The sequence below is a fragment of the Rhinopithecus bieti genome, unplaced genomic scaffold (assembly GCF_001698545.2).
Source record: "Rhinopithecus bieti isolate Rb0 unplaced genomic scaffold, ASM169854v2 scaffold_7212, whole genome shotgun sequence".
Lineage (NCBI taxonomy): Eukaryota > Metazoa > Chordata > Mammalia > Primates > Cercopithecidae > Rhinopithecus > Rhinopithecus bieti.
Window position 1 is genome coordinate 6203065 of NW_016806198.1, and position 27998 is coordinate 6231062.

The following is a 27998-nucleotide window of genomic DNA, read 5'->3' on the forward strand; positions in this document are numbered from 1 at the left end:
TTCTTCCATAGAGACTCAAATGCACCCTGATTTAATCATTTGAAGAGTCCTGCTTCTGCGGGCGGTGGCCATAGAGAGAGCAACTCAGAGGGTTCACAGCCAGGCTAACCTGCATTCCAGAATGCTCCCATCACACATGACCCTTTACAATGCCTCAACCTCAATAACACCGTTTTTTCTCATCTGTAAAGTGGAGCTAATTCACCGTTGCTCCTAGGATTATGAAAGCAGCAGTGGAAGAGCTGCTGCAGGGATGATGAGGGCAAAATCCTATAAAACATTTGTGGTACATTACACACACTCAATAAATGCCAATTTTCCTTGTCAAAATCAGGAAAGGAAACACTTGGCAAGGGGATATGAAGAAGCGATAGAAAGAACTAGGACTTAATGAGCCTCCATACCCCACACTGTACATGGCTTTCTTCATCCTCACAATCCTAGTAGGATTAAGCCCATTTAACAGATGTGGAAGCTAAAGCTGAGCAGTGACCAGCTCAAGGTCACACTGCTACTCAGTAGCAGGACTGGCAGAAGAACCTAGGGTGTCTGATTATAAAGCCCCACCTCACCCTACCCCACAGCTTGGGCAGAAAAGCCCTAAAGGAAAGAGGCATCAAATTCCCAGGTCTGAGGCCAATAACACATAAAAAAAAATCATGCTAGAGATCCTCTTGCTGAAGAATGAACTAGACCAGACAAAGCCAGCCCTTTATCTTGCAGGAGAGCCCACGTGACTTTCATCAGTCTTTCATCCCCTGAGAGTTCCCATGATGACCCTGAGACATAATCCATGGGCCTCCTAGCCTTTGAGAGGAGGTGGGGTAGAACAGGGAACCCATTGTTCTCTAATTAGAGCCTGGGTCTCCTCTGAGGCTCAAGATGGGGCCTCTTAATATGGAGCCTTCACCTGTTCCAAGCTATAGTATTATGATGCCTCCTCCCTTCAGAGGCAGCCCACCTGCCAACATTCATGAAAGGCTTCCTTCTTGATGTGAGGAGTGGGGAGAGGCATCACATGGCTAAGGGTCTTTTCTTGGGGTATAAAGGACTCAGTCTGCACCTGTTCAAACCCTAGCATCATTCATCCAGCTGCACTCCAGTGGAACCTTCACGGTAGGCACCTGTTATTCCTGATGGTTGGGGAGACAGAGAACAGGGGAGGGAGGGAGGGAGGAAGACAGCAAGCAAAGGAGGGAAATGAATGGGAGCCAAGAGAAGGAGGGAGGGAGAAAGGGAAGGAGGGGGAGAGGGAGAGGATAGAGGAAAAGAGGCAGGGAGGGAAGGAAATGGGTGGGAGACGGAAGGAGGCAGAAAGAGTAGGAGGAAGTAAGGGAGGGAAAAAAAGAGGGAGAAATTGATGAAGGAAGAAAAGAAGGGAGGGAGAGAGGGTAGAAGGGAGGGAGGGACAGAGGGAAAGAGGGAGGAAGGGAGAGAAGAATGGAGGGGAAATGAGAAGATAAATGATTGGAGGATAAGGTTTGCGGGGGGATGCTCTTAGGGCTGTCTGAGACCTGGATGTTGCTCCAGAATATAGCTAGAAACCCAAATCGCTCTGACCCTGTCTGTGAAAAGATGCAATGCCAGACAGATAGCACCTGGCGAATTTACCTGGGGGAAAAATCTACCTCTTCACATTAGTGAGGATTCTACAAGCCTGTGTGGGGCAATGACCCTGCCTCGGGCACCTGCTGTGGAAACACAATCAGCCTTAATTGTGGGCAGTCCTCACGGAGCACAGAGCACGTGCCAGAGATGGTGTTCTACCTTTATAAGACTTATCACATTTAACCCTCATGATTCTCTGATGAAAAAACACCATTATATGCATTTCACTGCCCAGGAAAATGAGTGCCCTGGCTCAGGGCACTCGACAAGCAAAAGACAGAGCCTGAACTCCCCGCCCCAGCCCAGGTCTGTCCGAACAGCAAGGCCTTGGGATCAGACACTGGCTATGCTGCCATGAGACGGGCCATTGGGAGACAGCTCGGGAAGCCCGGACTCCAAACCTGGGACACAGACCAAGGCAAGGCTTCAGGAGCCTTACAAGGACAACACTGACCCACGAGACCATGACAGTCCCAGAGGCTTCCTTGGGCAAATTAGGAGAAGGAGGTCTTTCCTCCAGGTAGACACAGCCCCGCAGCCAAGGGTGCCTGAAATGGCCAACAGGAGGATACTGGATTTCTGAAGCAGCCCTGTGCCATCCCACCCAGATACCCTAATGTGCATGTACCCTGGATTCGGGTCATCCTCACTGTTGCCCAGGGCTGACCGTGTGCTTCTAACTGGCATCTTCTGGCTGGCACTGACTTCCCTTCTTGGCACTCAGCGGGGGAGCTGTCACCTGCTGTGTTTCACCACAACCCAGCAAGAAGCTGGCCACCTTAAGGGCCAAGTGCTACTGATAATTGTGACAGTTATGCAGTGAATCACCACTGGGCTGCTTAGTTTGTCTCAAGGACTGCCTGGCAGTTTAGGGTGTTGGAGCCAGGACAAGTCAGACCGGCCCACCTGGGTCTGGTCACTGCCAGAGCGCCCCCTTCTGGGCAAGGGCCACCCTGCAAATGACTCCCCGTCTCTGAGCCCCGGTTCCTGGTCTGGAAAGCGAGGTGCCTTGATAGTCAAAGTCTTAGAGGATTGTCACCTGACATCAAGTGGGGCATGCTCAGTGGAACACTTGACACAAAGAATGACCCAATCCATGATATTTTGTGTTTAAAGGAATAAGGTCATCAAGTTTATTACTTACTTTTTGAAAAGTTGTGGTAAAACATACATAACATAATATTGACCATGTTAGCCAGTTGAGGAGCATTAAGTGCATTCACATTGATGTGCAATCATGCCACTGTCCACCTCCAGAACTTTTTCATCTTCCCCTTCTGCAACTCTGCCCATTACCTAAGAACCCCCGAATCACACCTCCTTATAACTTACTGCAAAAATAAATTACAGCAGAGTCAAAATTGTCTCTAATAAAGTCCTTCTGGCTCATTTGCATTCAATCAACATATTCAAGGAGGTTAATGGAACATGACCCTCAGGCTGTCTTATCTGAGCTGCAGAACGACCCAGGGGAATGCACCCCTGAAACACGTGTCACAAAAGGAAAGCAGAGATCCACTGTGCGAAACTGATCACTCTTCTTCATTCACCAGACAGGGCCTTCCACTCTTACAGGGGATTAGGGAACAGCACAAAGGCCTTCATTGTAGCAGCTACTACTTATTGAGCTTTTAACCCTGAGCCAGATGCCATCATTCTAATTCTTCATGCTCTTGAGCAACTTCTCTATGTCAGGTACTGTTGTAAGTGCCTCACAAAGATTAATTCATTTCAGTCTTCACAACAACCTCACAGATAGGTATTGTTATTATGATGACGCTGGACTGGGAGTCAGGAGACCTGGGAAGTGGGACATTCTTACCATGATTTGCCAGGCTCTGAGCCTCAATGGTCTCACCTGTAAAATAAGAGCTTGGACTAGAAGAGCACAATGCCACTCCAAGTTCAGACATGCTGGCAACCTGTCACAGTGTGATGGTCACAATAAAATGCCTGACATACTAAGTGGCAGAAAGTGACTACATTGTCCAAGTTCATGTTGGCCCCATTCATGTGGGTATCATTTCAATGAGGTCTCTGGGCTCCTCTGAAGTGCCTTCTGCTAACCACAGAGTTTTCAGGGCGTATCACTTTCCATTTGGAGACCTCTTTTGTCTCCCCCTTAATTTTCAGTCGTGTTTCATGGCCTGAGAAGGAATCATTCAGAACTGAATTTCCACCAAACAGAGAGAGAGACGGTCTAACTTGAAAATTAACTGGCTTTAGGAATTTGCATAGCTAAAAAAGTCTCTAAGCAGAGCGTTGTACCAATAAGACAGTAACCAGATTACTAGAGAATTCTTGAGCTGAGTGAAAATCTCAAAGAACTCACCCTCTACCCTTTTTTAAAAAATTCATTCAACAAACATTTATTTTGCAGCCACCAGACCTTGTGCTAGAACCTGGAATAGGTCCATAGAGTAGTGATTGTACAACTTACACTGTCTTCTCCTCTGGGACACTTTCCCTAATAAATACAAGCCTTGTTCACAGGCAGAGTGACCCGCCACAGCCCTGGGTACATATGCAGGACCACCAGAGTATGGGGCAGGCTTGGCATCTGGGAGAACAAATTTTAGAAAGTGCTCCTTCCTTTGGGTTGATGCAACACTGCAGAGGACAAGCTTCAGAGTCAAGCACCGGCTTTTTCGGCATCTAGTTGACCCCCCTGACCAAGCGCTTTTGTGCAGTGCACAACATGTACAACCCTATCCAGCAGCCCTGTGTGTGCCACCAGGGTGTTATGGATCAAGATGTGTTATCATTCACACGTTGTCCCAAAAACATGTTCTAAAAGCAGAATATGCACAAGTCAACCGACCGTATTTACATTATTTATGGAGTTATATTCTAAGGGGGCAAAAACTATTTTAAAATCCCTCTGGTCTTTTCCCTGCCCCCTCCCCCCACCACCTCACCCTTGTTAAATATATAATGGACTGGCTAGAGTCTGTTAAGGGCTTATTGAAGTTAAATATTTGCTGATCTCAGCAGACAGCAGCTACAGTTGAAAAGCAGTAGGGTTGCTGGACTCTGCCCACTTCGCCCCGTTGTCCCCAAAGCATCCTTTGAGGCATATCTGTTGAACTCTCAGGACTGCAACAAAGTATTCAAAACGCTCAAAAGCCAAGGAAGGGAAGGAAGAGGGAGCTGCTGCAGGAAAAGCTTTGTTTGCTAGCATGCAGCGCCACCATGTGGTTGTTGGGTTTATTTATATGTCAAGTGATGGTTGAAAGGTTCAAAGCCTACATGTCAAAGGTGTATCGGGAATGCTAGAATATCATAATGTATGGGCTGTTTAAAATTCAATTAACAAAAGTCAAACTACAGCACTTGTTACCTTGCCTCCCTTCCGCATTCGTCTATGAGCAACTCAGAGGTAAGGAGTGTGTTTTCCTCACTTTGCATTCCTGGATCTTCAATCCTTTGATGCCTGACACAAGGCAGGCCTCGAATAAATGACCATGGAATCAATCAGTAAGTACAGAAAACCACGGCTGTGTCTTCAGGGAGCTCGTGGCTACGTTTCCATTTTACAGATGGATAAACTGAGTCTCAAGGAGGGAACATAGTCTTCTTAGAGGCACACTGTCAGTTAGTGATAAAATGGGAACGTGCAGCCTTTCAGGGCGTTCTCCTTTTACCACATGCTTTGTGGGACCAAGAAAGGACATGGGGGTCTATGGGTTCCTTCATGGGAATTCTGAAAATGCATCCATCCTATTCCACTGGCTTCTCTTCCAGGAGTCTGTCCCAGTTGCTGCCTAAGCCCATCCTTTGCTCTCTTGTCATGATTGCGTTTCTCCTCACGAGTGTGCTGATGATCCCCCGTGCCGGTGAGTGACGATATTTTACACCATAGTTCCAGCTTAGCATATAATTACTTGATATGAATACCGTCCCTTCAACATGCCCACCCCCATCATCTTTCCTACGTATCTTTTAAATGTCCTTATTTTTCTATAAAACTGAAATTATTAAACATATTCCTCTCTGTCTCCTTGCTTTATTTCTTCCCTCTTTTGTAAGTTTGCAACTACCTTGTGGTGACAAAAATGACAATTATATGCTCCACGATTATAAATGTTTACAAACATTTTTGGTACCTCCCAAGAGATTTTATTCTCAAACGTTAACACCTACCTTTCAAAAAATTACAATCATAGAAAGTTTACGTGCAATCGTATCACTTACATATGAATTGAACATGCTCTACATGCAGCCGCAATGTTTTCGGGGCTAAGTTTGTGACCACCACCGAGATAAGACTGCTTGCCCAACAAATTCACCAATTCTGGGCCCAGACACTGTAGCAGGGAAGGTCTGTTGTGGAGGCTTCTGACTCAAAGATGTGGGAGTGGTGTCTGAATCTGGGTCTTCTGAGAAACAGAAGCCCAAACTAGATCAAGTGTGCAGATTTCAGTAGAGGAAACACCTGTGAGGAAAAACATGGAGTGGCAACCGTGAAAGGCAGAGACCTTCAGAAAGTTCTGCACGTGAAGGAGACGGGCAGAGGGGAGGTGAACGTGCCCTAGGTGTGTAAGCTGGCAAGGTCATCCAAGAGGAGCTGGAGGAGTCCCGTGTGCCCCAGGAGCCTTGCCCGCTGTGGTACACCTACCTGCCCTGGGACATTGGCTGGGAGCAGGCATGAGGGGGACGAGGCCTCTCTATGAACATTGCCTTGGACTTCCAAGCATAGCCGTAGGCCCTTGGTCAGTTATGCTTCCTGTAGTTGCAGCAAGGTCCCTTCTCATGGCTTCCCCAGTGGCAATCTGAGTCAGATACAAGACAATGCTTTGTGCGTGTCGACCATGGGGAGGGCCTCTGTGCATGGTGAGGTCTCTCCAGGGGTCTCTATCCCTGCAGCAGGACAGGGAGCAGCTTGCACGCTGCTGGCTCCCTCAACACAGCCAGGGCAACAGCTGTGCTTCCTCTACGCTCACTCGGAGCTGCCTTGTGACTTCCAAGGGCAGGCGTCAGCCAGTGGGATGGTGGCCACATTTGCATTAGGAGAGGGAGATCCCTTTGCACCCCCCCCCCACCTAAGCACATGCTCCCTTTGTCTGGGAGTTCTGCACTGAAGCTCATACTGCAGTCCCCACGTCACACCACCATGTGTTGGCTCCCACTTCCCTGTTGTCCTCTGCGTGTTTGTTTCCTTCCAGATCCTCCGAGAAGGGACCTGAGGAAAAAGGTGGGTTTTGTGCAATCCTGGTTGATCTTTTTGGTAGAATACATAATACCATGAAATCCCATTCTATAGCACTAATAGACATTATCATTCCACTATCTAAAGATGTTGTATTCTAAGTTTGCTTCAAGTTTGCAAGACTAAGATTCTCTGATTCTAGCAGGCTACCACTCACTGGCCATTTGATGATGTGGTTCGACTATTGCATGCTCAGTCCTTCATTAAACAGTTATCGATTGAACTTGTGGTTTCTGTTATATATGTATAATGTAAGTATATACATATATCAATATATTACATACATCACAGTGCTTACCTTCAAGTCCCTAGTTTAGTGGGGGAAACAGTTACATAAACAGATCATTGCAACATGGAGTGAAAGGTGCAATGAGAAAAGGATGTCTGCAACATTATGCTAGCACAGGGGCAGTGTCCCAGAACCAGGCCAGGTTGAGGGTCAGGCGGGGCTCCTTGAACTTTGAATGGAACCATAAAATGTCAGTGAGAGTCAGTAACGCGACCCCTCTTGTTACAGACAAGAGGAAGGCGTCCCAGGCCCCAGGGTGCAGTACAAGCAAAGGCAGGATGGCAAGAAGTAGTTTGCTGTCCAGAAAACCTAAGCTTTTCAGCATCTCCGCAGCATGAAGTTTAAGGTAGGAGATGATTCACCAGAGGCAGCAGGGGCCAGATCAAGGAAGGCCACATGTACTGGGTGAGAAAAAACTTTATAGCTTCATCCAGGAGTCTCGGTTTCTTTGTCTATAAAATGGTAATGACAGAATGTGCCTCGCAGTACTGAGGAGAGGATCAGACAAGGTGATGCCTGCAAAACACAGTGTCCTACTCCTGGAACAGGACAGATGCTCATCACCTTCTGCGTGTATCAAACTTATTGAATCAGAATCAATGTCATCCCGGTGAGTTTTGTCCTTATGTTGCCTCTGACCATGCATCTCCCTAAACTGCACTGTTGGACTTTGTGAGTGAACTAATTTAGTCCTTGGGGATAAAGAGTTTCACATCCAGGATGACTATTCTAATTGTTAATAACATCCTGAAAGTAAGTGTGAGTGTGGGGGAGAAAGCACACCTTATTAATGTCTGTAGGTAATAAGATTACCTCCCACCCTCCAGAAGAGGAACTTAATTATCAGTTGCACAAAGGAATAGAGCGCAGTAATTGCCAAGGAGCAGGCAAGATTTTACTATTGCTGCTGAAGTGGGCCACAGGTATTCTTCGCTGATGGTTATTATGCTGATTAATTTCCAAGGCAATTATGCCCAGTGAAAAATGTGCCAGATCTATTACATGGGCTTCATGACAAGGGCTCAGATGGAACTGAAGTCACGAGTCTCCCTCCCTGCCTGAAAGTCTGCATTTTACAGGCCACAGTCCCCTCAAAGCCTGTAGTTCTCAGGCAGGAGGGAATTCCCTGTTCATGGGAACCATTCCAAGAACCTGGCAAAGGGAATACATGGCTGGCACTGGAACCTGAGAAATGCGTGGTCAGCTCCCACCCCTGCCCCTAGATGGAGCACTGGCCCTCCCAAGCAACCTTACAAAGCACCTTCCTTTCACCTTCAAACCAAAATCAGCCTGTTTTGTTTAGTCTGCAAAATATTTTATTTTAAATTTGAGCCAAGAGTTTAAAATTGGAAGATTTTACCAAAATACTCAGATTTCAAAAAAATTTTTTGAAAAATAAAAATGGTGAGACTCTTTTCTCAAGCCCTGGTGCTGAGTCACAACTGCCTGTCTTGCTGTAACTTGGGTCTGTCTGGTTCTCCACAGTCCCCTCCATTCCCTATTGCTTCCCAGCGTTGGACTGCTACTTGTTGACATTATCTGCCCATCCCTGCAAAGATTTGGGTCTGCAGTCCTTGCTCTTAAGTTGGACCCCATTTCCCACGTTACCGCCAAGAGTCCACATGTTATTTCATGTCATCTCTCAGTAAGATTTCATGTAATCTCACAATGTCCTGTGATATAAACACACAAATAGTTATCCCCATTCTACAGATGAGAAGACTGGAGTCAGAGAGATATAGAACTTTGCTCCTGGTCACAAAACCAAGAAGTTACTGAGCTGGAATGTGGATTCGCATTCGTTGTGCTCCAAAGCCCATGCTTTTTATTCTGTGCCATGATACACATTAATGCCAAAGCTTCAAAAAACGAAGGTCTCATTAGCCTAGGAATAATTGTAGAAGGTGTCCTTGAGCTTGGCTAAAGAGAAGGCAGGAATTGAATAGGAGTTAGATAGGTGAGTAAAGGATGCCTCAAAAAAGGAGAAGAGAGAAAATAAAGTTGGATGTAGGGACAAGTGTGAGGGCTGCAGGGAACAGCATAGCCAGAGGAGGGATAACAGTGCGAGCACTTGGCTGGGGGTCAGGAATCCCAGATAGCAGTTCCCAGTCTGCCTTCAAGTTCTATCCAACAGTTTTCTCATCTCTAGAGTGGAGGCTGAATAGGATCATCTTTAGATCTCTTTAAACTCTGTTGGTTTTCCCTTCTTCAATGTGAATAACAAATGCAGACTGTTGAGATCGTCCATGAGCCTGGAATTATGCAGTTATATTATTAATATTATTATTATTATTTGAGACAGAGTTTCACTCTTGTTACCCAGGCTGGAGTGCAATGGCCTGATCTCAGCTCACAGCAACCTCCACCTCCCGGGCTCAAGAAATTCTCCTGCCTCAGTCTCCTGGGTAGCTGGGATTATAGTCATGTGCCACCACACCCAGCTAATTTTGTACTTTTAGTAGAGATGGGGTTTTTCCATGTTGCTCAGGCTGGTCTTGAACTCCCGACCTCAGGTGATCTGCCTGCCTGGGCCTCCCATAAGTGCTGGGATTATAGGTGTGAGCACCGCACATGGCCTGTGCAGTTATATTATATACATTGAGTCATTTTGTGTTTGAGAGCATCTTGCCAGGCAGATAGAATTGTCTCATTTTACAGAGGATCAAAGTGAGGCTCAACGTGGAAAGACCATGTGCCCGAAGCCTCACGGCCCGCATGTAGGAAAGCGAGGCTTTTAACCTGGTCTCCTGATGTAGTCAGTGTCTATTTCCATCCACTGCAGCCTCTCAGAATCCTCAAGCCAGAGGTAGATTCAGTGAGTTTTGTGAACATCCCTGGGATCTTACTTAGAGGTAGGACATGTCCCATGTCCCAGGAAGAGACTTATGTTCCTAAGAACATGAGTGACAGATTCCAAAGTTACTCACCCCCAGTGAGCAAGTCTTCATGGATCATGCATTCTTATGACTCCACCGTCACTGTGCCTCCTTAGAACCTTCCACAGCTTCCCCCCGTGAGGTCTTCAAGGTCCACATCATTGATATCCTCCTCCCTTTGCAGTCTTCTTTCCTGCCAGCCTGCCCTACCCACAGCCAACTGCTTCCAGACTCTTTGGCTTTTGCTCCTGTTGACCCTTTACTTAGAAAGCCTCTGTAATGATCCAGTGAGGTAAGGCTTATTACTTCCATTCTATCCAACAGAAAAATGAGGCTTTGAGAGTTAAGTGACTTGTTAGGGTGACACATTTTAAGTCAGGCTTGTTGGACGAAAAACCGTTATAATGCAGTCATATCTTATGTGAATTTGAATCATATAGAGGTGAGATGGTGCAATAGAAAACGCTAATGGCACATCAATTTATACAAATAGTTCAAAATAATGGATATTGGCACCCATCTTAACAGTCCAAAGATGGCAACTGAAGAAGTTATCATCTGTGATACATTACAGCCATGTCACAGGGCCATGGCGACAGGTAATTGTTCATTAAATGGTTTGGCTTGAGCTCATGCTGAGAAACGCAACCTCAAACCAATAACTTGGGAATGGAAGTTGTGAAGAAGATTATACAGCTGAAAAAATCTACGGAAAGGGCTGTCCATCCTCAGGTACGTCAGCCTATTAATTGAGAGCGTTTTACGAAATACTATCAATGTTCTGAGAGAACAAAAAGCTGCTTTAAAGCAGGCACACTTTTACATCTTCACAGAATGAAAGGGTGGGAGAACAGAAAAAAATGCTACTGTCATGGCTATAAGATCAACACTCCTTCCTGCTCCCTAATATCCTTCTAAATAATACATTATGCATCCATACATCCTGACCTGGAGCCCTTTACTCTGCACGTATCCACTGTGAAAACATAAAGGATGCAAGTTTTGAATTGCATGAGATCTTCAGGCACGTAGCTGATTGGACTGGGTCTTTTTCCAGGCTTGATCACTAGACTGGGCTGCTTCCCTAAGAGCCTTGATTACTCATTAAGAAGCTGGAGATCTTAGAGAATCACAGAAGGTTTGGAGCACTGGAGTGGTAGGAGACAAACTTAGGTCTGCAAGATTTGGTAACATTGACACAAAAAAGTGTTGTAAAGGTGGAAGGAAATGACATCAGAAGGCATGCTACAGGTGCTTAAAGGTTATGCCAGTTATTTGTTACTATTATCATTAACAACTTCTTACGTCCACTGTTCCCTTTCCCCTCTTCATTAACGCGTGGGTTGCATTATTGGACTTCACCTTCATCATCAACCTCATCATTTTACCATGGGATTATCTTGGGGGGCAAACTCATCATGGAATTATCTCTGGAGACATAGACACCTTTAGCAGGTTGAAGAGCAGCCTCCCAACCTACACACCCTATGGGTGCCTTAGCCTCAGGCCCCCTGCAGGCAGGCCCTTTGGGGTGATGGGTCATGGGGAGTTGCAGCTGCCCTCCTGTAGACTGTGCCTCAGCCCTCCCTTGTGATGAAGTTGGCCAAACACTGATCCTTATTCACTTTCCTGCTGTGCTCTGTGGCCGTGGCAGGTGCCACCTCTCTAAACCTCTGATATTTTACCTGTAAAAGAGTGGGGAGTGGGGACAAAAGAGTCACCTTGAGGCTCTCCAGATCGAAGGACAAGGACCCTGGTCATTCTGTCCATTCCCTTGATGATACTTATTGATGCTGAGAGAAGAGCAGCTAAGGTGCAGAGTGTGGCTAAGGGGGTAAGGGGTTTTGGGAGAAGTTGCATAGAGTCATTAGAGGACAAGAGTTTTTCAGTCAGGAAAGATGGGAAAGAGGCAAAAGCAAGGACTTAATACTGTGAAAATGTGAGGTGTGTTTGAACCACAGCAGGTTAGTGCAGCTGGGACCACGCCCACCTTGGTCTCCATACTCCAACCATCCCGAATTGCTCTCAGTTCCTTCTGTGTGCCCTGGATCCTGGGCCTTTACAATCGTTTTCCATTTATGAATAAAAGCTTGCTTTAAAAGAAAATGTATTTACCCTTTTGAAGTGAGGTGGCTTATTTAAAACAATTTTTCCCACTGACATATTTGAAAGTTTTTCTTTTCAATTCTGTCAAATTTAGCTTAGTCTGTCCATGCTGTTATAACAAAATCCTACAGACTGGGTAATTTATAAGGAACAGAATTTTACTACTAACAGTTTTGGAGGCAGGAAAGTCTCAGATCGAGGCACCAAATGATTCAGTGTCTGGTGAGGGCCTTCTCGTTTTATTCTCACATGGCAGAAGGGATGAGTGCTATGTCCTCACATGAAAGAAGTGCGGGAGGACAAACAGACCTAGCTATTTTCCTCCAGCCTTTTTAGAGGGATGCTAATCTCATGTATGAACTCAAAGCCCTCATAGCCTAATCACCTCTCAAAGGTCCCAATTTCTAACACCATCACCTTGAGGTTTAAGTACTAAGATATAAATTTTGGAGGAATACATACATTCAAACCATAGCAGGGTACATTGATGACAGTGAATAATGCATAGATGATTATTTTATAATTCTAATTTTTAAATGTTTACTGTTTCACAATTTTATAATGTATTTTGTTCATTCTAATCAGCACTTTACCATAGTTTCCCATTTACAAATAAAAGTTTCATTTTAAAAATAAAAATACTTTTTAAAAGCAATGTGGCTTTTTTTTTTTTTTTTTTAATCTCACACGACAGATTTAAAATTGTGTCTTTTCAATTACTGTCAAAATTAGCTTTATATATTTTGGATCATGTTATTATGTGCATACAAATTTAAGAGTGCACTGGAACTCTCAGATGAAACAAATTTTTTATATATGGAAAGTAAATAAAAATACCCTCTAATAAAACAAAAAAAGTGAGTTGACATTAAAATGTTGCATTACAGAAATGTTATTATGTGCATACAAATTTAGAAGTCACTTAACTCCCAGATGAAATAAACCTTTTTATAAATGAAAAAGTAAATCAAATTCTCCTTTAAAAAAAAAGAGTTGACTTAAAAACATGCAAGTAAGAAATAGTGTAGATGGCAATATGCAGATGACTGAAGTTTGAAGAACCTTGTGGGGATGTATATTGGTAGTGCCAGTCTGTACTGGTAGGGCAGGACAAGCACCATGAGTTGTTATTCCTCTCACCAGTGGTGGTTTGTCTCCACTAGGAAGGACTGGGTGAGTCTCAAGTGACTCTCTCAGTATGTAGTTGTGGAAAAACTCCAAAGGAATGAGTTTATCAGAGGAAAACTGTATATGGAAGGATTTCCTACTGGGTATCTGTGGCTAGAGGCCAGGGATCTTGCTAAATATACAACACAGAATAATCTTGTTAAAATATCAATGCACAGGGACAATCCCTAGCAACAGAAAATTTTGCCCAACCCAAAATGTCAATAATGCTGAAGCTGGAAAAAACTTGCTCTAAGCCAAGCAAGCCCCAACTCAGGGACCACCACCTGGGGCTCTTCCTGAACAGATTTTGTTATGCCCAGACCTTTTAATTCCCCGAAAAAGACCACCAGTAGACCAGAGTCAAGCCAAGCGGCAAGGATCTTTTTAATGCAAGTTCGAATCTTGGTCCTCCGTTTTCAACAACCAAGAGGCCCTGAACAATGATGCACTTGCCTTTATAGCCTAAGATACAGACTGAAGTTGCAGAAACGGAGGGATTTCTCTAGGTACAGCATTGCAATTTGGTTAACATTTTAGTCTATACATTTAGCAGTTTTTTTATTTGGTTCCGCACTCTCAAAAACACTGTGCTCTTATGCGGGACTTTTCCAGGTGGTGTCTTTCTAAAGTTGAGATATATGGTAGTCTTTGAATGAGTGAGATATATGGTGGGGAGGACATGTAGTGGATGAGCCAGTAAGTTGAGAGATATAGGAGGGATATGTTATACTGGGCTCAGGAAGTTTGAGAGATATATGGGCAAGCCTAGTAAATTTAGACCAGAAAAAGACAAGGACAGGACTTTGCACAAGCTTGTCATATAAACATTCTGAAATCTATATGCTAACATTATCGTTGGGTCCGGGTCAACTTGTTAACTAGAGTCAAGCGCCGCCCGGCTGTCTGCCTTTAGGGTCACTTGTGCTAGGCTCAAGGCGCCGCCCGGGCTGTCTGCCTGTGGATTTCATTATTTCATTTGATCTCTTTCAATTTAATCTAACACGCTTCTGTGAAGGATGGCCCTTTGCAATTTTCAGATTGATAGGGCTTCCACACAGTGTCAGATGGACAGTGCTGACTCCATAACTCTCCACTTGATGAAGAAAGACAAAACTCTTTTGGCCATTTCCAACTACTTACAACAAGCTTTATATTGCTGGGGAAAGAAAATACGAGCAGGCTCTCAGAGCTTTTAGGGAATAAATTTGTGTTCAACTTGGGATTCCAGCTCCCATATATTTGTCCCATTCACCCAGGCTGCATCTTCACACCCCCAGCATGATGAAGTGCTGGCTGAAGGTGCTGGTTGTATTTGGGTACTGGTAGTACTAGGACACTATTGTTATTATAACGCTAAGCAACATTTCTCAAGGTGAGGTTTCAGGACAATCCGCTTCAAAACTAGTTGGGGACTTGCTAAAATTGCTTCTTTCTGAGTCCCAGTCCAGAGTAGCTGAATCAAACTTGAGTGAGAGCATAGGAATCAGAATGTTTAGGGAGTCTGCATCCCAGGTGATTCGGATGCTGATAGTCTGGGGAAAACCCTTATCCTCTATTATTATGTAAACTCCTTGGAGGTTGGGGGTATTTTTCATGTATTTACCTCTTTCCACCAGGGCTTTATGTCAAGAAAGTCCAAAACAAACCTGCAATCTAAATAAAACAGGATGTTTCATACACAAAGATGGCTTCAAGATAAGTCTTCAAACCTCTCCATCCCCAACCAGAAAGCCACTGTTAAGGCTTACCAGTATAAGACATCAGGGCTACCCCAGCCATCCTCTTATTTCCTTCAGGAACTATGTCCTAATCTGGTGCATAGCAGGCTGTAGGAAATATGCGTGGAATTGAATTTATGTGAATTCCCATTGTTTTCCTGACTGTCACCTTCTGGCCTTAGTCCAGTAAGTGAAGGGTATCAGTGTTTGTGCTTACCCTACTTTCTTTTCCTTATTTATAGGGGGCCATCCTCTGGACACCCCACACCTTCCACAGGAGCTGCCTCCAGGACTCCCAAACAATATCAGTAAGGATTCTTGGAACTTTCCTTAGGAGAGAGTATAAAGTTGTCTAGCATATTGGCAGAGATAATGACCCCTTCTGAATACACCTTAGAGCCACTCACTGCTGTGGCATTTGTAAGTAAAGGGATTGAAGTGGGACTCAAAACATCTCCCCAACAACCTCCCCTGGTGTCTGACCCCCCCTTTGTCTCTCAGGTGAGACAAAGTCTAAACATTTCTGCCAAAGACAAAGGTCAGCTGAAAAGGGAAACCAGGAGAAGGCAGGAAATGGGCTGATGTGAAGGTTATATATTAACTATCTTAACTGTATCTTAGCTTCAGATTGAGCTCTGAGCTTCCAAGAAGGGAAGACCAAGAGGGATAAATGATATATTGCTTGCTCTGGTTGTAAAAAAGGAGGATCCGTATTTATTTCCCGGGGAAGTGAAAATTTTCTCAGCGATAGTTTATAACACTTCTCAGGTGGGTCCCTGAAGGTGGGCATGGCTGAAGACCATAATGCATAGTGAATTCCTTGGTGATGTCAGCCCTAAATCAAGAGTTGATTTCCACCCTTTCAGAGCAGTGAGTTGGGTCACCGAATTATTCATGCATGAGTCCATACATGCAAAGTAATCAGTCCCATTCAGATGCAAATGACAAGTGGCCTCTCTCCAAATGGCATAACTTCTAGAGGAAGTGCAATGCCCACCAGGAGGCCTTCTTTAATTAGACATTAAGATTCACAGGTCACACTTTGCATTTAGAAGAACAGAAGCTAAGGAACACAGCATGCCCGCAGGCCACGGCAGCCACTCCTCTTCAGCAAGAGTAGCCCTCACAGCAATCTACACAGCAGTTATCTGGGGATCCCAGATAACAAACAGCTCAGGTTCAAGAGAATGGGACTTGGCCGGGCGCGGTGGTTCCAGCCTGTAATCCCAGCACTTTCGGAGGCCAAGACGGGCAGATCACGAGGTTAGGAGATCGAGACCATCCTGGCTAACCCGGTGAAACCCCGTCTCTACTAAAAAATACAAAAAACTAGCCGGGGTAGGTGGCGGGCGCCTGTAATCCCAGCTACTCAGGAGGCTGAGGCAGGAGAATGGCGTAAACCCGGGAGGCGGAGCTTGCAGTGAGCTGAGATCCGGCCACTGCACTCCAGCCTGAGCGACAGAGCGAGACTGCGTCTCAAAAAAAAAAGAGAATGGGACTTACATGGAGCAGCTGTATGACCAGCCCCAGCTTAGAAGCTTCATTCTCCATAGGAATCAGTATATCTAGTAATGACTTCATGGGTATAATTTCTAGGACACCCAGTAGGATGACCATTTATAAGAGTCATCACACTGAATAAGACCCAATATGATAATTTCCTACCAGGTATTTATAGTTCACCCATAATTCCTGCCAGTCCAGATATACCTTACCACCCAGGGGTCATTTGTACCACTGTGCAATGCTGCCCAGTAATGGAATTCACATTTCATCGCTATCAGGTTTCCATGGTAACCTGTGTTAGTAGAAAGCTAGCTTAGCCCAAGGTCAAATTTGTCTTCAGAGAATGAAGAAATGTTTTATGTACACTTTACCTAGAGGGTGGACGGGGAGGGGAAAAAACAAAAACCAAGACTCTCATTTGTTTTCTTTCTCACACTTAGATATCACATTCTTCAGTGGGATGTTTAAAATGTGGAAAGTGTGACTGAAATTTTGGTAAGTTAAGTCTAAAATTGCTTTTATCCACCAGAGGTCAGGGCATGTGTGGCAAATCTAAGGAAATTGCAAGGGCCTTGGTCTCAACCCTCGGAGCTCCCATGGCCTCCACAGCTACCTCCCAACAAGGTGACCCAAGTTCTGACAAGAGTGGTGGTGTCTTTTATTGCAGGGTAAGCCACTGAGCTACCATGTGCCTTCCTATTCCTTACTTTATTAGTCGTGACTCATGACTCTCCAGGAGGGGAATGGTATCCCCATTTTATAGAAAAGGAAACTCAACCTGAGGGAGTTGAGTGACTTACCCAAGACCACCCAACTACAAGGGAGGAGCTCTCCTTAGAGTCTAGAGCTTAGTCCTGTACATCAAAGTAGTTTTATTTTTCTTCCCTGACTAGTAAATATAAAGTTTAAGAATGTCAAAGTGTATCAAGTATCCCATTTGTCAACTGAAAATCTATTATGTGACTATCAGGACACTATGATGGTTCCTATCATCAGTTACTAAAAGTACCAAAAAAAATAAGACTATAATACAATTGACATGAACAAAGACACTCAGAATTACTTTGGGGTTGGGCCATGCTGGGCATAAGGCTGCGCTTAAACTGTGTATATAACGAAGTGCCGGTGCCTTGTAAGTTTCTGAATGAAAATGCATATTTACATAAATACACACATGCACAAAGCTTAGTGTTGCTTTTTCGATCAGCATAGAATTCTGTCTTTATTTTTCTAATTAGGCCTTGTGGGTACAAAACATGGGAAAGGAAGTTTGAATGAGGTGGAACTGGTCCTCACAAACTACTCCCGATCCCCTTAGGCTCTGTCTTGTGACCTCGTGCATGTTAAATCAGTAGTGAAGGGTAACCCATGCAGCCCTCAAGGATCCTGTGGTCAGAAAGGTAGAGAACAGGAAGGAGAATGCCAGCTTTAGAGTCGGAAAGAGTTGACATGGTTTTCCTGCCAGTTTTGTTTGCTGTATACTTTAGGGCAAATCATTATCCCTGGTTGATGCCTTGGGCATGTCTTTGGCCTTCAGTTGTTTACTGTGAAATGTAAAGCAAGTTTATTTATTATGAATTGGCAGTGACAGAAAACATCTGCCTTACAGGGTTAGCAGGAGGCCTATGGGACAACAGACAAAGCAAATGCTTTCCAATGCATTACAGACTCTGCCAGGATGAACTATTGTGCTAGTGAAAGCACTTAGTGCAGCTTCTGGCACCTAATGGGTGCTCAAAAGTTGTGAATGTCTGTACCACATTTCTTCCCATATTGGCTTATAGTTTTTTTTATAGTGTCATCACTATATCGTTTAGGATCCATTCCGTGAACTAATAGTGACTCAAACAATAAAGACATGTGTACAACATTTTCTTTATCCAATGCACTGTTGATGAGAACCTAGGTTGATTCCATGTCTTTGCTATTGTGAATGGTGCTGCAGTGAACACACAGATGCATGTGTCTTTTTGACAGAATGAACTATTTTCTTTTGGGAATATACCCAGTAGCAGAATTCCTGGGTCAAATAGTAGTTCTCTTTTAGGTTATTTGAGAAATCTCCAAATTGCTTTTCACAGTAGCTGACCTAGTTTACATTCCCACCAACCAGTGTATAAGCAATCCCTTTTCTTTGCAGCCTGGCCAACATCTGTTGTTTTATGATTTTTTAATAATCAATCACCATTTTGACTGGTGTGAGATGGTGTCTCGTTGTAGTTTGGATTTGCATTTAGCATGGAGGGAGTTTGAGGCCATTATCCTAAGTGACTTAATATAAGAACAGAAATACACATCCTGGCTAACACAGTGAAACCCCGTCTCTACTAAAAAATACAAAAAACTAGCCGGGCGTGGTGGCGGGCGCCTGTGGTCCCAGCTATTTGGGAGGCTGAGGCAGTAGAATGGCGTGAACCCGGGAGGCGGAGCTTGCAGTGAGCTGAGATCCGGCCACTGCACTCCAGCCTGGGCGACAGAGCGAGACTCCTTCTCAAAAAAAAAAAAGAAAAGAAAAGAAAAGAAATACAAATACCACATATTCTCACTTACAAATGGGAGCTAAGCATTAAACACACATGAACGTAAAGACGGGAACAATAGCCGCTGGGGACCACTAGTCTGGGAGGGAGGCGGTCATAGACTGAAAAATCCCCAGTTGGGTACCATGCTGCCTGGGTGAGGGGATTGTTGGGACCCTGAGCCTCGGTATCAATTTACCCATGTGACAAACCTGCCTGTGTATCCTTTAATCTATAATAAAAGTTGATTTAAAAAAATAAATAACAACAAGAATAAAGACATTTCATTACCTCAAGTGGCGTGAAGTCACCAGGATGCATGCGGTAGCTCAACACAGGTATCAGAGATCCAGCAGGCTCTGTCTGTCTTGCTCCACTGCTACCCTGAGCATATTGGCTTTTCAACTGTAGACTTGGGCCCTCCTGATTGTAATGTGGTTGCTGCAGGTCCAGCTAGCACATCCTCATCCACATTCAAGGTAGAAAAAAGGTATCAATCAAAGGGATCTTCCTACAGGCTTTTATTCTTAGTTAGAAAAGAAATATTTCCCAGATGACACTTACAGACTTTCCCTTAAGGTTTTTTGGCCAAATCTGGGTCACATGCATAACCACAGACCACTCAGTTGGTGACATGGGATTACCATGACCAGCTGAGAATGATTATGATATACTCTCAGGAACTTAGGGAGAAGGCTCACCTTCCTTAAGAACTTACTAGTTTTGTTAGTAAGGAAGAAGGCATAAAAGGCTGTGAGATAGAAAACCAGCAGGGATGATGGCTTAGTCTAAAACAGTCTTATTACATAGTAGGTGCTTATTAGGTTGATACCGCATCATCAGCCTGAGGTATAGGAAGTCCAGGGGACAGGGACTCCTTCCTAGATCTAGTTCCCAGTGCTCATCAGGCCCTGTCCCCCACCCCCACAGATTGCCTGGGCCCCCACTTCACCTGGCTGCAGGCTGTCTTCACCAATTTCCCTGTGCTGATCCAGTTCGTCAATGGTATGAAGTGTGTGGCTGGTCTCTGCCCCCGAGACTTTGAAGACTATGGCTGTGCCTGCAGGTTTGAGATGGAAGGGTTGCCTGTGGATGAATCTGACAGGTAAGTGAGTTCCACAGGTGAGCAAGACCAAAAGGTGAGCTCACGGGAGGTCTGGTTGATACCTTGGCAAGAGCACAAATACAGAAAAGCCCCTGGACTTGGGACTCAGGAAAGGGTTTAAATCCACTACCTACTAGTTGGGTGACACATCTTTACATGGCAATGTCATCTGTGATCAGCTCTCGCTCTAGAAAGTTGTTAAGATCCTATGTTACGTCTGTTATGCAAAACTTCATTTTAGTGCACTGAATATTCAAAACAGACCACTGCCAGGATCCATCCAGAGACACAGAGAGATCATGAGCTGCCTGCCCTCCCTCACACTAACCCACACTCTCACCCTGCCTCTTCCCTGCCTTCCTGCAGCTGCTGCTTCCAGCACCGCAGGTGCTATGAGGAGGCCGCTGAGATCGACTGTCTCCAAGACCCTGCCAAGCTGAGCACAGAGGTCGACTGTGTCGGCAAGAAGATCGTATGTGGTAAGCATCGCCAGGTGTCCCAGGGGCCTGGGCCCAGAAATGACAGTCCAGGGACCCCAAGCCTGGACCAGGCTGAGGGCGTTGTGATCCTCCCACATCATCATCACCATTGGCAGCATCATTGGCAGCACTTAGAGCCCCACGAGGGCTGGATCAGTGGCATCTGTATCTTTCATGCAGTAGATGCACAATAAATATTTTTGAGTTGAAATATTAGCTGATCAGCAAATTATTTGATTTATAATTTTATACTTGTACAACCCTGAGACCTTGGGAAAGGCAAATTGTTTGCTACTTACACATTGTGTAACGTTGCAGAATTATTTAACTCCTCTGACCCTCAAAAAGGGGAGGAGAAACCTACGTCAGAGATTAGTTGTGAAAATCAAATTACACACTGCTTGTGAAATGGTTAGCACAGGGACTGGCATATGTTAAGAACTCAGAGATGGACGTGGAGGTGGAAGTAGTGATATGTGAATAAGGCTTGCGATGGTGGTTACCAGTAAGAATCAGAAACACATAGGTTCAAATCTCAGCTCCCACCTTATTTACTGTGTGACTCCAGGAATTTTATTTCATGTCTCTAGACAACCCTGGCAGAGGTAGAATATGCAAAGGCATGGAGGGAAAGCAGAACACAGCATATAGGGGGTCCTATATTAGAGCCATACTTTATGTGTATTTATTATGTGCCGTAGGCTTATACACAGAAACTCTGATCTTCCTTACAACCCTATTTAGATAGGGGCATTGTATGCAGCTTAAATAACTTGCCCAAAGCCACACAGCTGCAAAGAGGCAAAGTCAAGGTTTGGATCCTGATCTGACTAACACTCAAGTCTATATAATACAGACTGGCTGGAGTATGGAGCATCAAGGAGGAATTGAGGGGAGGAGGTGGGTATGAACCACCAGGTGGGAGGCACAGTGAACCCAGAAAACATGATTCATTCATCCACTCAACATATATGTATTGTGCACCTACACCAATGCAAGACAGTCTTCTGTGTTGGGGATAGCCTGACCTTCTGGAATGTCCTTACCATTGTCAGACACTGAAGCTATCCAAAACAAATTGTATAGTATGTTAGAGAGGGACAAGAGCTGTGGAGGAAAATGAATCAGGGCAAAGGCCTGTGGAGGGAAAGGGGGGGTTCTCTTTAAATGGGAAGGTCAAGAAAAGCCTCCCTGAGATGACGAGAGTTGAGGATGACCTAAAGAATGGGTGGGAAGGCATCCTTGCAGATATATGGAAGAGGAGCAAAGCAGACAGAGGAACAGCTCGTGGACCAGCCCTGAGGCTTGAGATGCCTGGTGTGGTTGAGAAATAGGGGAGAAGTGAGACACAGATGGGTTGATGAGGAGGGAGTGGAAGAGGATGTGACCTCAGAAGGAATAGGGGCTGTGGGTGGGGGGACCAATTATGTGACATTTTCTAGGTGACAATGAGACTTGTAGGTTGAGGTGGGAAGACGCTGGAAGGTTCTGAACAGAATAAAGGCATGGTTAGACCTGAGTTTCTAAAGGATTGTTCTGACTCCTGGATGAGAGTAGATTGAGCAGCAGGGCAGAAACAGGGGGGTGTAGTTAGGACGCCACTACCATGACCAGGCACGAGACAATAGGGCCTCTGCCCAGTGTGGTAGAGTGGAGGCGTGGAGATGTGGTCAGACTCCCTGTTGTAAGTGGAGCCAATGGAATTGCTTGCTGCCCTGGGTGCATGTGTGAGAGAAGAGGAGTGGGTATGGGCCTGGTTTCGGTCTACACACCTAAAGAGATAGAGCTGACATGAATAAGATGGAGATTGCAAGGGGAGTGGGGTTTTGGCAGGGGAGATGAGGAACTCAGTCTTGGAGCTTGAATTACCTCTTGGGATTCCAGGTGAGATCTTTCCAACCAGCTGTGCTCTTGCTCTGTGCAGAGTCCAGGGACCACTGTGAGCACCTGCTGTGTACCTGTGATAAGGCTGCCATAGAGTGCTTGGCTCGGTCCAGCCTCAACTCTTCTCTGAACCTTCTGGACACCTCCTTCTGCCTGGCTCAGACTCCAGGTAGGAAGAACCTGGCTGCATCAGCCGTGGGGTTGAGGATGTGGACAGGAGCTGGTTTGGGACCAGTCATTGGTGCATGTCTCTAGGTGCCAAGTCCAGCATCTTCAAACCTTCCCTGAAACCCACTGCTCTCAACTGACTTTTCAATGTGTTTTCTTTTCAGAGACAACCATCAAGGAAGAGTTGACAACACTTCTGCCCAGAGGTAAGGCCTCCCAGGGTTGCTGGCTCTTGAACCACAAGGGCCCAGATGCTGATGGGAGCTGGTAGATACACCTCCTCCCCCAGGCCTACCTCACTGGAGCTGGAGTGACTGTGACACTGGAAGTGATCCTGCCTTCCCTGGCTAGGAGATGTGCTACTTCTGATATACCCAATTCAAATGCCCAACATCAAATGGCCCCAGTGCAAACTCAGCCCCCTACTGTGTGAACGGGTGTGAATTTATTCCAGTGTAGATGGAGGTCCTAAGTGCATTCTCTCCCCTTTCTCACTCTGTAGTCAGAGCCCTGGTATGTAGTGTGACTGGGACAGGACGTAGTGCTTAGGTGGAGTGAGGTCCCTCCTAGCTAAGTAAGCTCCTGGCTGCCACAGTTTCCCAGGATCAGACCCACTACCTCCTCCTCTCCCTTCCTCCCCTTTCTCCATGCACTCTCCAGAACTTGCAGCAAAAGGGGCAGCCTGGGTCCAATAGAGGCTTTTTGAAGGGGAGGCTGCTTTTCACATGTTTCTTTTCAGAACAGGATAGGTGCTTAATAACTGTCCACTGAACCAAGCAAGTGATGATTCCTAATCTAAAACATGGATCTTGCCAAAAATGGGAGTCAGATTTATGCCTGCCACTCCTTGTTCACCAATTTCCATGATCTCTCAGTCCCAACACCTTTAGGCATCTGGGGATGAGAAGTCCAAGGTACACCTTGGCGGAGCATCCCTCCTCTCCTGGGGTCGGAGTCTCTCTCCCAGAACTAGTCGTGCAGTGTTTGGTGTTTGTTAAAGAGAAAGCAGGTGTGTATGTGCATGCATGAGTGTGTGTGGATGTGTGCATGGGCATGTATGGGGTGTGCATATTGTTATGCCCAGACCGTTTATTCCCCGAAGAAGACCACCAGAGTCCAGAGTCAAAGCCAAGCGGCAAGGATCTTTAATGCAAGTTCGAACTTGGTCCCTCCGTTCTACAACATACAAGAGGGCCCCGAACAATGCATGTGCTGGCTTTTTTATAGCCTAATGCAAACAGGACCTGCAAAGTTGCAGAGGAACGAGGGAACTCTCTAGGTTACAGCATTACAATTGGTTAACATTTTAAGTTTATACATTTAGCAGTTTTTTTATTGGTTCCCGCGCTCTCACAAACGGCTGTGTTCTTATCGGGGACTTTCCAGGTGGTGTCTTTCTAAAGTTGAGATATATGGTAGTCTTTGATATATGGTGGGGAGACATATGGTGGGATGAGCCCAGGAAGTTGAGAGACATATGGAGGGGAGACATATGGTGGGATGTGTTTATACTGGGCTCAGGAAGTTGAGAGATATATGGCAAGCACCGGTAATTAGAACAGAAAAAGAACAAGACAGGGACCTTCACAATGCTTGTCTATACAACGCCTGGAATCTATAGATAACATAATTGGTTAGGTCCGGGGTCAACTTTTAACTAGGCTCAAGGCGCCGCCCGGGCTGTCTGCCTGTGGGGTCAACTTTTAACTAGGCTCAAGGCGCCGCCTGGGCTGTCTGCCTGTGTATTTCATTTGATCTCTTTCAATATGTGTATGTGAGTGTGTGAGTGTGAATGCACGTGCATGAGTGTGTGCGTATGTGCATGTCATATCTCTATGTAGCTTCTGAGTCCAGCACTCTTTTTATCCTCAACACCTCTGCCTCCCTTTGGAACAGAGGTCTCCTCAAGCTGGGATATCTTTGAGGTTTTCTTTCGTTGCCTTCAGCCAGGATCTGAACCTGAACCCAGCTGTGGCTGTGCTCCCTTCTGAGCTGGGTTCTTGCAGGGCACACCATGTTCTGGGAGGAGCAGCAGGGGCAAGTGACTCCTAAGACAGGATGAACAACTCTTCTTAGCAACCCTTTTCTCAGCCCCTTTACTCTCTTGGGCCAGCAATCCCCAGCCTGTGCTAGGTTTTGACACTGTGTTGCATTAGTCACTGCTACTGGGAGCTCTCTCTTTCCAGTGGTTCCTGCGGAGCCCACAGACACCAGCCTGACAGCCCTTTCAGGAGAAGGTGAGTCAAAAGGAACTGGTGTGGAACCCAAAGACACACAATGAGAGTGGGGAGGTGCTATACACTTTTAAACAACCAGATCTCACAAGAACTCACTGTCATGAGAACAGCATCAAAGGGATGGTGTTAAACTATTCATGAGAAATCCACCCCCATAATCCAATCACCTCCCACCAGGCCCCACCTCCAACATTGGGGATTACATTTCAACATGAGATTTGGGTGGGGACACATATCCAAACTATCTCAGTTAATATTTTAGGCTTTGTGAGCCATAGGGTCTCTGTCACAGTTGTTCAGCTCTGCTACTGTAGCACAAAAGCAGGCACAGACAACCCCTAAATTAATGCAAGTGACTGTGTTCCAATAAAACTTTATTTATAAACCAGACTGAGAACTGGTCTATCATTCACTAATCCCTGAAAGGGGATGATTACACCTATCCTTTAGAGTGGCATGAGGATTAAGTGAGAGTGAGCATGGGGAGACTCTAGATCAGTGTCTTCTCCCAGATGTGGCTATAAAAAACAGCACACACTATCAAATCATAGGCTGGATACTGGACAGCTTGCTTAAAATACATAATCTCATTTAATGCTTACACATCCCTATGGAATGATAGCTACAACTTCCATTTTAAGGCAGGTGATTGAGATTTAGAGATGAATTGTCTAAGACACAGAGCTGAGTGGCAAAGCTGTGATTAGAGACTTTTTCCTTCTAAACCCTCTCTTAAGCTGCCTTCCCACAGGGACCTGTTCCAAACCTCAGGGAAATAATGGCCCTTCACCCCTGAAGATAGCATTTACCGGTCTTTGTGCCTAAACACAGGCCTGGCTCTAGTCTGGCCCCTTTCTTACCAAATTGAGACCTTGCTGAACACCATTGTGCAGCCATATGCCCTGATCAGATTACCCTAAGCCTCCTCTCTTCCATCCTTAGCCCCCAAATCTGTTTCCTCTGTTTGGCTTTGGCACGTAGCTGAACCGATCATTAAAGTTGGGTGATTTCTTTTCACAGTGGCTGCAGAGGCTGAGGCGGACAGACTGACCACTCTCTCAAAGACAAGTAAGCAGAGGGGAATTTGGAAAAGGACAGCCTGGAATCCAGTGGAGAAATATTTCAAATATCTAAATATCTGTGCTCAGTCCTGTGACCACTTCTCAATGGAACCTGAAAGAAATATTATTATACCCATTTTACAGTATATGTAGGAAACTGAGGCTCAGGAAGAATACAAGTTGAGAGTCACTCAGCAAGTAACTTGCTGGGCTGTTCTCCAAGCCCAGACTTTAGGCTGTCAGACTGTTTCCTTTCCTTTATACAATAGTGGCTCTTAGAGAACACTGTCTTTCCTAAAAATATCTAGGCCAAAATTTCATCAGCAGAGTTAACCTGATGTGTAAAAAACCATGGATCCTTTATTAATAAGCACAAATAGATGACTATTATTTACCAATTACTTAGAATGAATAGGTAAGTAAATGGGTTCTTTGGTTAACGAGCAGTGACCTTGTTGAGGGCCTCTGATGTGCCAGCATATCATTCCCAAGCCCCTTACAAACATCCTCTGAGTTAGTCTTCCCTGGCCTATCCTCATTTTACAGACAAACAAGCTCTGAGAAGTAGAGTCATTTGCCCAGGGTAGTTCAGCTTGGTAGTCCTTTCGTTCTGAGTCTATAGGTTTTGCTTTTGAATAGAACAATCTGTCCCAGTTTAGAACGGTCCAGAATCTCCCTCTTTCATGGAGCAATTGTGTCCATATCAGTCAACTTCAAAGCCTGGTTTTCATAGAACATTAGCATAGTCTTGATCTTTGAACACATTAAACTTAAGGTAGTTTCTGTCTTTCCAAGAACTTTTGAGTCAGCATCTCTAACATTTTTGTGTGTGACACAGCCAGAAATGAAATAGTCTGCCTAGTGGTTAAGCATACCAACTTCAACCAGGCTGCCTGGGTTTGTAGCCACCTCCTAGCTCTGTGACCTTGGAAAAGGGACTCAATTTTTCTGTGTGTCTCCTTTCTCATCTCTGAATGAGGGTGAGCATAGAACCAACTCAAGGGGTTGTAGTAAGTTAATACAAGAAGCCCTTGCTGCCATACCTAGCATGTAGTAGGAGCTTAATAACTCAAGTAACAATAACAACAAATTCAGTTTACAGAGGAAATGAGGCTCAGTGCTTTTCCTGGAGTCACATAGCAAACAACTTCAACCACGCAGTTCTGCTGTCTCTGTACTGCAATGCTCCTCTGTTCCAACATGTACTTTTCAGTTTTTCTCCAAATTCTAAAGAAGCTGTCATTCCCAAAGTATTTGCACAAACTCACTTGCTTCCAGCCTGACAAGCTGCGGCTGCATTTGCCAGCAAGCCTGTGTCTGGGAGTTCCCTTTGGCTCAGCAGCAGCCCGGGTCTCACCAGCTCTCCTAGAAAATCTCGTGGTGGGAGGTTGGCCAGGGGCAGAGTGAAGAGCACATGGCAGCCTGTGTGCAGTGGGTGGGAAGCGCCTCTGGAAACCCAGGTGGGACAGGCTGGGGTGGATGCTCATGCTGTCTCTCTTCTTTGGGGAACAGAAGCAGGCCAAGATCAGGAAGGAGTGGGAGCTGCTAGGGCTACGTTCCCTCCAGGTAAGCATACAGGGCTCTGCCTGCCTATGTTCATGCCACATTTATGTCCTTTGTCCTTAACACATTCATGACATCAACTGGGTTCCAAATGAGATGCACTGTGACCTTGTTGGCATGGGAGCTGACAAGGCAAGAATCAGAGGCATTTATTCCCCAAATGGTGCAGCTGGCCCAGGCAGGATGATTAACACCAAATGCCCTGATCTAAAGAGAGTGAGGGGATCTGAAATTAGATTAGCACCAATAGTTCAGAAAGTTCTTCCTCAGGAGGTGAGGGCTACTGGCTATTCAGACTCAGCACAGAGAAGACACTGGGCTCTGGCAGCTCCTTTGGCTTGTAGAATGTTCTAGCTGGAAAGTCTTAATCCTGGATTAGCTGTATGGTTATTTTCTCATTCACTGAGCAGTTCTGATAGCTACTACTGACTATTTCTTAATTGCTAGGCATTTAGCTACAAGGCTTATTCAAACACCAAAAGAAGTATTATTAGTATAAT

The 27998-nt window shown here is 45.3% G+C and overlaps 1 protein-coding gene across 2 annotated transcripts in view; it reads left to right on the forward strand.

The window, feature by feature from the left end:
- Window positions 1–1076: 1076 nt before the first annotated feature.
- The window catches only part of OC90 (otoconin 90), a 37080-nt gene continuing 10158 nt past the window's right edge, over window positions 1077–27998 (forward strand). The window contains exons 1-10 of one of the 2 annotated variants that reach the window (XM_017875174.1): window positions 1077–1116; window positions 5353–5444; window positions 15219–15284; window positions 16923–16977; window positions 19932–20106; window positions 20473–20585; window positions 22510–22638; window positions 22802–22843; window positions 24824–24874; window positions 27448–27501. In XM_017875174.1, coding sequence (XP_017730663.1) covers window positions 20009–20106; window positions 20473–20585; window positions 22510–22638; window positions 22802–22843; window positions 24824–24874; window positions 27448–27501 — 487 coding nt within the window. In that variant the 5' untranslated portion in view covers window positions 1077–1116; window positions 5353–5444; window positions 15219–15284; window positions 16923–16977; window positions 19932–20008. Of the gene's footprint in view, window positions 1117–5352; window positions 5445–15218; window positions 15285–16922; window positions 16978–19909; window positions 20107–20472; window positions 20586–22509; window positions 22639–22801; window positions 22844–24823; window positions 24875–27447; window positions 27502–27998 lie in introns of those variants that run through there. The other variant, XM_017875173.1, reaches the window with a different exon arrangement.